The 13,342-nt window shown below is 39.7% G+C and overlaps 2 protein-coding genes across 2 annotated transcripts in view; one reads left to right on the top strand and one right to left on the bottom strand.

Annotated features, from left to right (window-relative positions):
• Positions 1–3,751, top strand: part of LOC136677894 (unconventional myosin-Ih-like) — a gene marked incomplete at its 5' end in the record, with an annotated part of 21,153 nt that extends 17,402 nt beyond the window's left edge. Inside the window, 5 exons of the mRNA XM_066655592.1 lie at positions 233–288; positions 1,227–1,362; positions 1,511–1,581; positions 1,710–1,807; positions 3,619–3,751. Of these exons, the coding sequence (XP_066511689.1) occupies positions 233–288; positions 1,227–1,362; positions 1,511–1,581; positions 1,710–1,807; positions 3,619–3,751 (494 nt within the window). The remainder of the gene's footprint in view (positions 1–232; positions 289–1,226; positions 1,363–1,510; positions 1,582–1,709; positions 1,808–3,618) is intronic.
• A 1,049-nt stretch (positions 3,752–4,800) lies between these two features.
• Positions 4,801–11,687, bottom strand: LOC136679478 (BTB/POZ domain-containing adapter for CUL3-mediated RhoA degradation protein 3). Its single transcript, XM_066658009.1, has 7 exons — positions 11,638–11,687; positions 10,211–10,424; positions 8,821–8,990; positions 8,023–8,109; positions 7,817–7,869; positions 7,435–7,630; positions 4,801–7,237 (listed from the first exon to the last, which is right to left on the bottom strand). Exons 1-7 carry the CDS (start codon positions 11,638–11,640, stop codon positions 7,019–7,021), a joined length of 942 nt encoding a protein of 313 aa, XP_066514106.1. The 5' UTR covers positions 11,641–11,687; the 3' UTR covers positions 4,801–7,018.
• Between the last annotated feature and the right edge of the window lie 1,655 nt (positions 11,688–13,342).

The raw sequence follows: 13,342 nt of genomic DNA, 5'->3' as shown, positions 1-13,342 counted from the left end.
GGGACCCACTCTATGAAGCAACAGCTGCTTCATTCAGGGATGACATAGCAGTTTAGTTCTTCAAAAAAATGCCAAAATGGTATATGTTAGTATTAAATATATAGAGACTACAGCAGTAGATGTGGTGATGTGGCTATATGAGATTCAGCAGTCGTCTCTGTGATGACCATTATTTCTTGGCTCTAATTTCTTCTGCTCTGTGTTTTATGTCCATGTTTTCCATGCTGAGCAGGTGAGCAGGATATTAACATGCACGTCCTGCAGATAATACGCCATGAACGCATCAAGGTACATCAGTGTTCAGCTCAATAATAGGGTTCTGATGATGTTTTGAGTGACAATATGTGAACACACTCCCCACAGAGGACACACTTAAATATGTGACATAATAATGTCATCGTAATTGCATTATTTCATTTAACAAAGTTTAACAAAGTGGAAAAAATATAATATATATAATGCCAGATCTTTATTTAATTTATAGAAATATAAATTTAGCAAAAATGTACTTTTGTACATTTGTTTGATGGCCATTTACTCTTCTCCCTCTCTTTCTCTCTCTCTTTCTTTCTCTCTCTCTCTCTTTTTCTCTCTCTCTTTCTTTCTCTCTCTCTCTCTCTCTCTCTCTCTCTCTTTCTCTCTCTCCCTCTCTCTCTCTCTCTCTCCCTCTCTTTCTCTCTCTCTCTCTCTCTCTCTCTCTCTCTTTCTCTCTCTCTCTCTCTCTCTCTCTCTCTCTCTTTTTTCTCTCTCTCTTTCTCTCTCTCCCTCTCTCTCTCTCTCTCTCTCTCTCTCTCTCCCTCTCTTTCTCTCTCTCTCCCTCTCTTTCTCTCTCTCTCTCTCTCTCTCTCTCTCTCTTTCTTTTTTCTCTCTCTCCCTCTCCCTCTCTTTCTCTCTCTCTCTCTCTCTCTCTCTCTTTCTTTTTCTCTCTCTCTCCCTCTCTTTCTCTCTCTCTCTCTCTTTCTTTTTCTCTCTCTCTCCCTCTCTTTCTCTCTCTCTCTCTCTCTTTCTCTCTCTCTCTCTCTCTCTCTCTCTCTCTCTCTCTCTCTCTCCCTCTCTTTCTCTCTCTCTCTCTCTCTCTCTCTCTCTCTCCCCTCTCTCTCTTTCTCTCTCTCTCTCTCTCTCTCTCTCTCTCTCTTTCTTTTTTCTCTCTCTCCCTCTCTCTCTCTCTCCTTCTCTTTCTCTTTCTCTCTCTCTCTCTCTCTCTCTCTCTCTCTCTCTCTCTGTAGTACAGTGTTCCTGTAGTAAAGTACGATCGTAACGGGTTTAAGCCGAGACCAAGGCAGTTAATCCTGACCCAGTCTGCACTGTATCTCACTGAAGAGGCCAAAATCAAACAGAGAGTTGAATATGCCTCACTCAAAGGTGACAGTGACTCCTGGACACTTTACCTTTAACTTTAAAGTTCCAAAACATTGGGTTAGTCTGTGAACGCTGATAGATATATAAAACTGTATTTATCAGATGTAATATTTCAGTAACGTTTGTTGTTTTTCTGATTATAAACACGCAGGCGTTTCTGTCAGTAATCTGGGGGACACCATGATCATCCTCCATTTCACTAATGATGACCCCAAACAGAAGGTATGGAGAGAGCTTAGAGGCTGAACTGTTAAACGATGATATTTAAATGAATATAAATGTTTTGTAATGAAATGACAGTGGGGGCTGATGTCGGTGTTTAACCCTGTAATGAACCCACTCTGTTTCAGGGAGATCTGGTGCTGCAGTGTGATCATCTCTATGAAGTTCTGACCAAACTGAGCACGCTCGCAAACAAGCAGAATGCCATCAAAGTGCTCCAGGGAAGGTGAGGAATCGGACATCAATTCCTGACTTAGCATTAACCTCCAGCAATTGAGTGTGAGGAAGGAAAATGAAAAAAGGATATTTGATTAGGTCATTTCCTTGTTTTTATTCACAGTCAGCTCAGGATTGTGTGTTGTTTTTCTTTTCTTTCAGATCAGTAGTTTTATATGAGTAGGTACAGAACCATCATCTCTGTTTTCTACCCATTTAAACATATCAGCAAAAATGGTTCTTTATGGAACCAAAAGTAGTTCTTCTATGGCATCGCTCAAAGAACCTTTTGTAGCATCTTTATTTTTAGGAGTGTAGCCTGAAGTGACAAAAATTCACCTTTTTGATGTATAGTCTGATAAAGGCGGCACAGTGGCACAGCAGGTAGAGTCCGAGTCACACAGCTCCAGGGACCTGGAGGTTGTGGGTTCAAGTCCCGCTCCGGGTGACTGTCTGTGAGGAGTTGGTGTGTTCTCCCTGTGTCTGCGTTGGTTTCCTCCAGGTGTTCCAGTTTCCTCCCATGGTCCAAAAACACATGTTGGTAGGTGGATTGGCAACTCAGGAGTGTCCGTATGTATGTATGTGTGTGTGTGTGTGTGTCTGTTGCCCTGTTGGGGACTGGCACCTCCTCCAGGGTGTGTTCCGGCCTTGCGCCCAATGATTCTGGGTAGGCTACGGACCCACCGTGACCCTGAACTGGATAAGCGGTTACAGACAATGAATGACTGAAGGTAGAGACTAAGGCTGTGCAAAGGGCTTTGGAAGTCTTAGGATCTGCTTTGATGGCAATGTTTTCTGTTTAACTTTGACACTCTTTTATTCCTCAGTTCCCCTAAACATTACCACACTCGCAGTCACCAGATAAATCTACTCAGGGAAATGGAACACAGCGTAACAAAGTTACAAAGTGTTCTTCTGCACATTTTCTGCAGCTGCGTATTTCCAACAGAGAGGATGTCAATTCCCCAAAACCTGAGGCACTTAATGCATGGTTCTGTGAATCTAGACATTTTCACATGACATGACTGCAGTGTGTCTTATTTTGAGTGATGGGAGTGTCTGAAGTCTTTTTTTGACCCAAAGATGTATTTTAATTTCATTTTTAAAAAGTGTTTGGACATTTGAGGAACTGATTTAAAGGAACACCGTGTAAGATTTGGATTTTTGCTTCTGGGGCTCCCACTACTGTAATTTGACAGCACTGTACTGGAATCAGTGGGGAAGAGAAGGAAGGGGGTGGTTTCCTACCTTTGTTTGAAGTTACACAGTAGAGTTTCTGCAGTGTTGAGCTCAGAACAGCCACGGCAGAGGCTCTGTTCTCCCTTTTAGAGGTCAGTGAAGCATCACAATGATTGTGAAGCTGTAAATGGAAGGTAATAATATTACATAGTGTTCCTTTAAATGTTCCCATACAGCTGTCTTCTAATCCTAATCCCTTCTAATTAATTGTAAAAAGTGAACAAATAAATATATTTTAAAACCCCTTAAATTGGCTTAAATAGAATGTTATATTGGCCTTCATTCAGTAGACAGAGATGTATGAGTATGCATGTCCAACCCGGCAAGTTGATGGGGTTGGTTCTTTAGGTGTATGATGTCAGAAAACTTGGTTGTCCGAATCCACCCATTTGAGATTTAGAACCCTGCAATTTCAAGTGGCAATGCTCAGCTGTGGTTGTGGGTGCTAATTCACTCATGATCCGACTTCTAACAAATAACGTACACCACATGGATATGTTAACGAGATAGAATACATTTTTAATTCAGTCCCTGTTCTCATTATGGGCTGTAAATAATGGACTAATGTGTTGAATCTTTTAGCATAACGTTTGAAATCCAGAAGGGTAAGGAGAGCTTTGTGGACTTCAGCACTGGGCAGGAGCCCATGGTGTGCAAGGGCAAAAACGGCCATCTAATGGTGGTGAGTGAAAATTACATCCTTAAAGATATTTAATGATAATATTTAACACTACCACAGTAGATACAGTGGGTCCTTGAAAGAGCTCAGTCCTAAATGGCACTCATGATCCTAGAGCCCATAGCTGCTCATGGCTACTAGGCTGTGTCCTATTCCTTAGTTTGACAGAGGAGAGCGCACTAGCACCTTGTGTGTGGACTTAAATGAGGACTGTAGCAATTGCACTAAACCAGCTTCTAAACAAATACCAGTGAAAGAAATATAGCAAAGTGGGGACTTTGAGGAGGACCACAGGGACCATGGCAACATCTGGGACAGGTTCAGGGCTCATATCTGTATGTAGTGGATGAGGGAATAATGTGTACTTACAAAAGGTTTGTTTATTTGTAACACGGCCATAAAATCTGTTATGTTTCACAGGTCACACCACGGACAAGGACTCAATGACCTGAGTGTAACTGTCCATTGTAATCCAGGTTCCAGGAGCCCCTCTGTGGACACTACAATCCATGGATGCTCAGTTTATATAAAATTGGGCAGTATTTGCATACAACCTACGCACATCCTCCCGTGTACTTTAAATCATCGCTAGGATCCTTATAACACATGCTACAATGTAAATGCTGTGTAAATAGTGGTTGTTGTATTGTTTTGGGAAAACTGGCAAAAAAATCTACATGTTCACTACAGATCCAGAGTATCAATATTAGTCGTGCTTTTCAATTTCCAGTGCAATATAATATAATAGATGCAGACTTCAGACACCAAACACATCTTGGCTGCGTGATTAAATGTGAAGAGGACTCTACCACTCACCACTGCCTCAAACAGAGCTGGAATGTAGCTTAATTATGTACATGTTTTCACCCTCAGGTCTTTGCAAATAATGCAGATAAATAGATGTAAGGAGCTGGTTTTAAAGTTGACCACAGTTTAAATCAAAACATGACAATAATCTGAGATTTCTATTACTTTTTCATTTTGGTTCCATCTGTAAAACCTGACAGGAAGCCATATGTACAATACGTTTTCTACTTGCACAAAAAGAGGAATAAAGGATCGAAAAACAGCCTACGTTTGGTCTTTAAAAGTTGTAGAAATCTTTATTTGCAATACAGTGTGTATAAATATAATTTTAGGTAAAACATTTTAATCATGTGCACAACTGTACAAACACCTCTACAGTATAGAGCCTACTGTTCATCTGTAAATATATATTTTAATAAAACTAGTGATGAGAAAACCTGATATTACACACTGATTAATTACTGAAACTGTATGTATTCAGGTCTTTAATATAAATGCGCTGGCCTTGAGTCAGCTTTCATGAGCCTCGCCATAACTGTAACCACAGGACCAGCACTTCTTTTACTACTGTTCAGAATGTGGGCCAGATCACTGATCCAAGACCAGTTTTATGCCTTCCAGTATGTAAAAGTCATAATATAAAAATGACAAGCTCAACCCTACAATGCTTTGAGGAAATGACAGAACTCCTCTCAGCAGTGCCTTCAGTATCTAATTACTCTCTAATCAGCCTGGAACAAGCCTTCGTCTCAGTTTCAGCCCCCAACATAATCACTTACCAGACCCACGGCGACAGCGGTGCTGCCATTAATTAAACATCACATGGTGAAACAAAGCGGGATTTGCATTTCAGCTCAGCTTCCAAAAACTGAAGAACCTGCTGCTCCCTACATAAGTCATTTCTCATGTGGAGGAGCGTTTACACTCTGTAAAATCCACATGAACAATGCTGCCCTCTTGTTACCGAAGCAGGAAATATCAATCTTTAGAATAAACCAGGGTCTGCCTCGAAAAACAGAATCCCGTGCTTCATCAATGAACTCTCAGCTCAGCTTAATCCAACTGTGGATGTTCTGTTTTATGACGCTGCACCATTACTGCCACAGACACATTGCAGTGGCAGCTTACTCAGGCCCAACTTGCCCTCAGCTTTTAACACTTTCCCAAACAGGGTCTTGTGTAGACTACTTGTCAATTTATTTTTTTATTTTCTTTTATTATTTCTGTAATGTTCATGGCATCAGTCACAAATCTTCTGCTAAAATACTACTCAGTCACTACACGAATAAAGAAACATAAAAGCAGTTATTTCTCCAATGAGCCCTAATGTAGTAGGAATGTATTGTTTTACTTGTAAATGCTTTAACGGAACATTCCATTTAACCACATTACGTGGAAATTACTGGCAATGATCAAAACTAAGCACAATGATGATTCAAATGGAAATTGGAGCATTATTACATTTATACTGTGCAAATCATTTTTCCATCTGAGTTGTTTGTTTTTCAACACTTTTGATGTGCTCCCACACTAAGACCAACCCTAGCTTAAATATTTAAACTGGGGCACCAGCAGAAGTAGGTTTTGTGAAGCTGAAACGTTGTTTGAAACCCTGTTTATGCTAAAGGCTTTCTGAGGCAGACCCCAGGTCCAAGTCCAATTATTAAAATCCATTAGAATCATGAGAACACATGGCAAGAGACTGGCCCTCAGTGACACTACAGGGATGAACAAATCTATGCTCAAAATTCTGAGTTTGAACAGTCACTGAGACTCTCAAACACAGACTCAAGATCCTGTCACGTCTGACAACACACAATATGCCAGAACCTGCCCTAAACATAACACTGTGTTTTAACCCTCACTGAAGCCTGCTCATCTGTCATACTTTAATATATCTGAAACAAACCCATGAGTAATAGGACTGTTTCCCCATTCGTGTTTGTTCAGAAAGAAGCATTAAACCGAAGCGATCAACTGCAATGTTCTGTATGGAAATAGGCTACATTCATTTATATTAAAAAAAAAAAAAAAGCACAAAACTGGCTAAACACAAAGGGAATGTGTCAGATGCAGCAAACTGAGAATTAAATGTTTATATATGAGGACTGTGTTTTGGAGACTAATCATTGAACTCAAACTGCCTTTGCTACAGAGTCTGGCCACTTCTGACACAAGAACTCATCATAATCTTCGCAAAAACAAACAGAAAGGAGTCCTAGAGTCTAGGGGGGAGCGGAGAAAAAAAAAAAAGAAGAGAGAAACATCCTTTGGGATCAGAAAGCACTGTCAGACCCTAAAGCCCTGTATATTTTGAACTATTGTATGAAATCTCCAGAGTGTTTCTTTTCTGCATGTCCTCCCTCATCATTCTTCAGGGCTCTATGAGGTTCGTGCAGTTTGAGAGGAAGGAAGGAAGGAAGGGAGGAGTAACTGAAGCGCTGGTGGTCTTTAAGGCACAGGGTCAGGGGTGGAAGTTAAGCACGGCTGTGGAGGTCACTGGTGGTGATGTGTGCGGTCATCTGGACGCTTGATGTGAATTCGGCGAACCCTCTCGATGCGCTCGCGCTCCTCGTCTTCGTCGAGGTGATTTGAACGCCCTGCAGCGCCCCCTGTGGCCTCCAGCAGTGCGTTATCAGGTCCACGCCCGTCCTGAGACTCATACAGCAGGATGTTGAGAGTCTCCTCATAGATACGCGCCTCAGGAAACTCCACCTGTGGAAGAGGAAGTGGGGACAGAAATGTTATAGTGGGGGAGGAGACCTGTATGTGTGCAGTAACCAGGATAATGTGGTGGGAGCTACAGACAAATCAATATTTTAAATGTTTCATAGAACTCTGGCTTTTAATTTGACATTTACATGCTCCTCTATATGGTGTTTTAGGTCTTTAAAGTGTTTCCTGCTTGTTACCTTCGTTTGTTTCTTCTCAGTAGCGTAGACGATGGAGGTGCAGCACACCTCGGCTATCTTCCTGCCCTGGCCATAGAAAGACCAGCAGCAGATCTCATCGCCAATCACGTCCTTGATGAAGAGCACGCGGCCGTTAAAGCGCAGAGAGAGCTTATCAAACAGCTCGATGTTCTTCAGCATGTTGTCGTCTGAGTTACTGCACAGAGAGAGGAGATGGGTAGAGGTGTTCAGGCTTCCGGTGCTAGAGCTGATCTAAGATCAAGTTCTTGAGCTTCTACGTCTTAATGAATGCACTTCTATGGGTCGCATTAGATTATGTATCATTACTTGGTGGTTGTGTAAAAGGTACAGTTACCAAGGGTTATGTTTAAAGTGCTCTCACCTGGTGTAGGAATATTTATTGTTGCTTCGGTTGTACAGCAGTTTGACGGTAGGCTGCAGAGATGAATGGTTCATGTGAAATTTTTCATGTACATTAATATATTATTTAAAACCATTCATGTTTCTCAAATCATAAATGTTTAGAGCAGGAAAATTAAACATTAGATCTAAAATGCTGAATTACTTCCAGACTGGGTAAAGTGGTACCTTATTGGACGTGGCGATGAGTCTCTGCTCTTCTTTAGATGAAGTTACCAAGGGCACTTTACAGAAGGGCTCATATGCATCTTTGTTCTGAAGAAAAATAAAGATTTATCATTGTTTAATGATAAAATACACCAGTGAGGTACAGTGAAGGGAGGTGTATTGTAGCTCTACAATGTACAAGTTTGTCTGTCAGTTTGACCGTAGTCCTAAAGTTGGGTTTTCTTTAGCATGAAACATTAACATGAGTAAATTCAAATGATTGTGAGCAGAGAAATCAAATCTCAGCTGAACTGAAATCCTCCAGGACCAGAAGCGATACCCTCTGGTAGTGCTGGGCGATACGAGCGCAAACCAATATCACGATTAATTGTACATTTTACCAAAATTACGATTAATGAGCGATTATTTTGTTTTTGTATTTTTGACCCTCATTTCAGTGACGAGGCTTGTACTGTACATAGGCTCCAGTATTAAATACGGGATACATTTCTAATGTAGCTGGGAGCTCGTTTTTTGAGCACTGTTTATATTTGGTGTGTGATTGTGCTTTGGTCAGTTTTGTTCCTCGGCTTTTACATTTGATTTTGTTCAGTGTCATATTAATTATAGTCAAAACACAGCACGTCCATACCACAGACGCTGTGTTTTTCTTTGGTAAAAGCTGCTCGAGTCGCTTGGTCAGCCTCTGCGTTTAGGTTGCTTCCATGTGGCAGAATCACGTGACTACAGCTTGGTAGCATGGTTTTAAAGTGACGGTACATTGGGAACAATATTAATTCCATATAAGAGAGTATTTACCTGCAGAGCTGCCTGGCACTCGTCCACAAGGCCCTGCACCAGGTAGTACTTTGCCTCAGCAAGCAGCTCCTCAATCTCGCGCCGACTCTCTGGAAGAGGCACCACTCCATCCCGCAGGTAATTCAGGATTGTCCCAAAATGTTTCCCACACCTGTCGATCAGGATCCAGCCTGGAGGAGGCAACACAGAGTGCTGTATTTCACAGAATCCATATGGATTAAAGCAAACTACAATTATTAAATATTTGTTTGATCCAGGATTTTTAATTTGTCTTTTGTCAGACTCATGTGGAGCTCAGATCTGATGGGCTGCTCAAAACCTTTCTTCCTCTAGCAATAAAATGTTTAATACAGTGACTTAGCATGGACACAGCTGTACTTATAAATATAGAACATCTGCTTCCACCAGTGGATTAAACCAGCATTAAACATTTCAATACTGGACCAATATTAAACATATGAAATTAATCATTTACTTCAAATTAAATATTTTGTCGTGCTGCAGTTAGGTTCAGCTGAAAAAATACCACAGAACCAACAATAAGATGTTTCCTTTGTGTCTTCTGTAAACGTTATTATAAATTTGATACATAAATGAGAAACTACTATTTATTTCTTCAGATGATATCATGAATATTGCTTAAAGGCACTGTCCACTCATTTTCATACTTTTAAACACTATGTTAAGCGATGAACGAGCTCTGAAGCAGCACAAAAAAGAATGACATTTAAATTATACTTTCTGTAGTTTCCTTCTTTTGGAACCCATCAGGGTTAGCAATATGTCTTGATCACTCACCTTGATAAACAAATCAGAGCCTTTAAAGCCCTACTGGGATTGGTGTGGTTTATCAGGGGGACAGTTGTCATGAAATTGTCTGCAAATCTCTGCAATAAAACTTGATGCATCCTGACTGCATTAAAATAACTACTGGGGACAATATTTCCCGAAATGGGCTGCAGCCCCACCCCGATCTTAACGATGGCGCTTGGCTGGGATTCAAGCCTCTAGAAACAGCTCTCGGACTCTTGTGCTGCCTGGGCAGATGGGTTAGTTTTGGCCAGCCAACATTTGTTGCATTGGAGCAATGTAGAACACGGGTCCTCAGTACAAGGTCACAGGACAAAGTGTGTTTATTTCACAAATTACAGGCTACAGTTTTGATGCCTGCACCCCCCCCTCCCAGTACCAGTGTCAATCATTCACGATTTTACTTTATAAATATATAATAAAATATAACATTGGTTAATCCTTATTGCATTACATATCTAAGATTTCTAAAAAAAATTAATTCATTTTGTTTTCAGGACAATTTTAAAAAGTGATTATTGTCTAAAAACCTGGCTCTAGACCACCACTCCTAATGTGAACAATGGGGAGAGGTCAGTACCTTCGCTGTCTGTGAGAACCTCCATGCGGCCGCTGAACATGGCCTTGAGCATGGTGTCCTGCTTGGTAAGCGTTTGCATGGTGGTGTAGTACAGTGCACCTCCTACGTTCAGCTTCACATATTTAGAGCTTGGACTGGAGCCCTTGAATGAAGTGGTCCTCGTTGTAGCCGCCGGCACAGCCGAGCTCACCACACTTTCTCCTGACATCTCTTCCTGCGACAGAGACAGACACACACCGACAAGCACATTAAAGAGGGTGGAGGAGAAATGGAAAACTCATGACTAATAAGAAATGCTGAGCTTTAAAACTGATTATAAACTACAAAGAGGGAACAGACAACATATATACGTTTTAAAATGGAAAGAGGATCTAACCTTAGGTAGACGTTTCCTTACCATTAAAGGAAAGGTTTCACCAAAAGTTCAAAGGCACCCTTAATTATCATACCTCGCTAATTTACTGTCTTTTTTTTTAAACCATAAAGCAGGAGAAAAAAACAACAACATAAAAACCCTAATAATTCTGAGCTTTACTTATGTGGATATTTTAAGTTACTGCTAATGTGGCATATTTCTTGATGAATGGATGAATCCTCAGTTAACAATTAATTTAAATTGCACTTGCACACAATACATCAGTCTTGATTCCACAGTTCACACAGGATGTGTAACGATGCTATTTTGGGAGCAGTTGTTAAGCAATGCATGTTTATTACAGTGACTAAACACAGATGCTGATTCTTTCTGGGCGAAGAATACTACCAGCTGATTCCGTTGTTAAGCCTTTCAAATGATTCAACTGATTTGAAATGAACGTGTAAAGAGTCAAATCATCTATTCGTCCACCTAACAATATATTAGTCCTGAAACCCTTAGCTAGCGCTATAGTTGTTAATAAATGATACAGAATCATCGCATTTTGCTACTAGTGCAATATGCTGCCAAGAGAGGAACAAACATCTAAAATGTTTTTTCACGTTTAATATCTTACATTCTGAGTTGTCTGAGCCAGAGAGGGCTGTTTTCTAAACCATTTTTGGTTTTAGAATCCTAACGTTATTTTATCGTTTCAGTAAATGTTATAATGATTTCAACGTACAAAAAACGTTCACACTCACAATAAATGTTATAAACACGCCTTTTAACTACACTAGCGACTGACGCCCAAACGCGCAGCTAATGTTAATTTCTTATACGAAGCCTTTCCACCTTAAATTGTAGCAGAGCAGTGAGGTCATTTAAGGTGGAACGGACAAATATAACTCTGAAATAAGTGGCTACGTTCATCCTCGTCAAACACAAATTACCTAGTCGAAGTTTCAACCAAATATAGAAATTCAAGCATGAGAGGGTCTAAAGACTGAAATAAATAGGTTATATTTTAAAACATAATTGTAACATTCAGTAAAAAATAGCTTTTACTCACCATAGAAATCCCCGAAAAGTTCGGGCCTGCGAGGAAACGGGCGCTTCCGCTCAGAGCCAAGCGCGTTCACGAGCGAGTATGTATGTATTTATTTATTTAATTACCATATTTTAAAACGGACATTTACATTTTTTTATATTTCAGATAATTATTTTATTTTCACCAGTTATATCTTAATTTCACTACTACTACTACTACTACTACTAATAATAATAAAAATAATATCAATAATTGAAACACTTCATTGATTTATTTTTTATTTATTTTATTTTTTGGAATGTGTGATTTGCTTGTAAGAAAACCCTGTATAATCATGCTGTATATTAAACACAAATAAATATAGTTGCGGTAAAACATGAACATATACATTTTCTTTTTTCACCAACAGTAAAATAAAAGTAGTTTCTTTTCAGATAAATATTTTAAAATAATAATTTACGCATTATTTTATATTAACGATTCAAATCATTATACACATGTTTAAATGTAAATTAATTGCCCAAAAATACGTTATGAAATTGATGTATGGTTTTCACATTACATAATTTTTTACATAATGTTTTTGCAGGGTTTTTTTTGTAAGATTCGTGAGGCTGTTGGGTGTTTTCTTACATGTGAATGAGACATGATGTAGGTGGATGTTTAGGGTGAGGTATTGTGCTACTTCCTCTGTATGACCTATCAAGCTGCATTTGTGTTCTAGACGAGTGGCTTTGGAGCTAATTGATTAAATTGTAAATTTATTTTGGTCAGTTAAAATATATTCAAGAAAATTCAAGAAAACAACATATTTTTGTTTTTATTTCATTTTGAAAATGTCCATTTTTGGGGGTGACGTGGGTGGTGGAATTTTATGTTCTCTGACATTGCTGTGAGAATTTGATGGATACAATGCTATTCATATGGATAAGAACTGGCAGTTCAGCAGTACTGAAAATAGTAGCTAGAGTACTTGGAAGTTCTGCAACAAAAGGCTCTAAATGTTGGGGTATATTTTTACCCTTCTTGGCCTTGGGTGTGGTTTTCTAGGCTGTTGTGCAGCTACTGCAGAATGATCTATTTAGATTATACAACCTGGAACAGTAATGGGTGAACCTAAACAGACGATAAATTCATGCATTATTTAATAATATAACTCTTTATAAGGAGTCCAAAACCCTGCATTATGATCACAGTGGGAACGTTTATTTTGCGGTCTGGTGTTCCCTTTCGGTGAGGTCTGGTGCTGCACCCGCGCAGGATTACAGGTAGCAGTGTTTTTAAAGACACTCTTCTGTGTTTTGTTGAAAAAGAAGCCTTTAAACGCGCTTCTACGACTTTATTTCATAAATCACACTTTGTTCTTACCACAGCTCATACACGCTAATGTTTTCGATGCATGACAGCCGTGTTTTGTCCTACTGAAAGCGTTTAAAATCGTTAGCTTCTCCTGCTAATGTGCTAGCCAGGTTGTTTACTTGTTTACTGTTTATTCGGAGTTGTGTACAACCCGGGAATGAGTGCAGTCTAAATGCAGCAAGGCGCTGTGTTTTTTCTTCTTCATAGAAGCGGTTGTTACTTCGTTAAAAGAACGAAAATATCATCATAAAAGTGTTGTGTTCAGCCGAGTGTTCAACCTGTGCCAGTATGAATGAGATATAAACTCTACTTCTTTAATTCACTCTTATGCATTATTATCCGAGTTGCTGTCTGCGTAAATACAGCG

This window comes from Hoplias malabaricus, chromosome Y, assembly GCF_029633855.1.
Source record: "Hoplias malabaricus isolate fHopMal1 chromosome Y, fHopMal1.hap1, whole genome shotgun sequence".
NCBI classification, from domain to species: domain Eukaryota; kingdom Metazoa; phylum Chordata; class Actinopteri; order Characiformes; family Erythrinidae; genus Hoplias; species Hoplias malabaricus.
Note: the sequence above shows the minus strand (reverse complement) of the source record. Positions and strands in the feature narration are given on the sequence as shown.

Bases quoted from the DNA above. Each gene is read 5' to 3' on its own strand.
- LOC136679478 (XM_066658009.1), bottom strand. The intron at 8,991-10,210 runs GTACTGACCTCT...TGCCTCCTCCAG, and splicing joins GGTTCTCACAGACAGCGAAG to GCTGGATCCTGATCGACAGG. The intron at 8,110-8,820 runs GTAAATACTCTC...ATTTTTCTTCAG, and splicing joins AGTGCCAGGCAGCTCTGCAG to AACAAAGATGCATATGAGCC.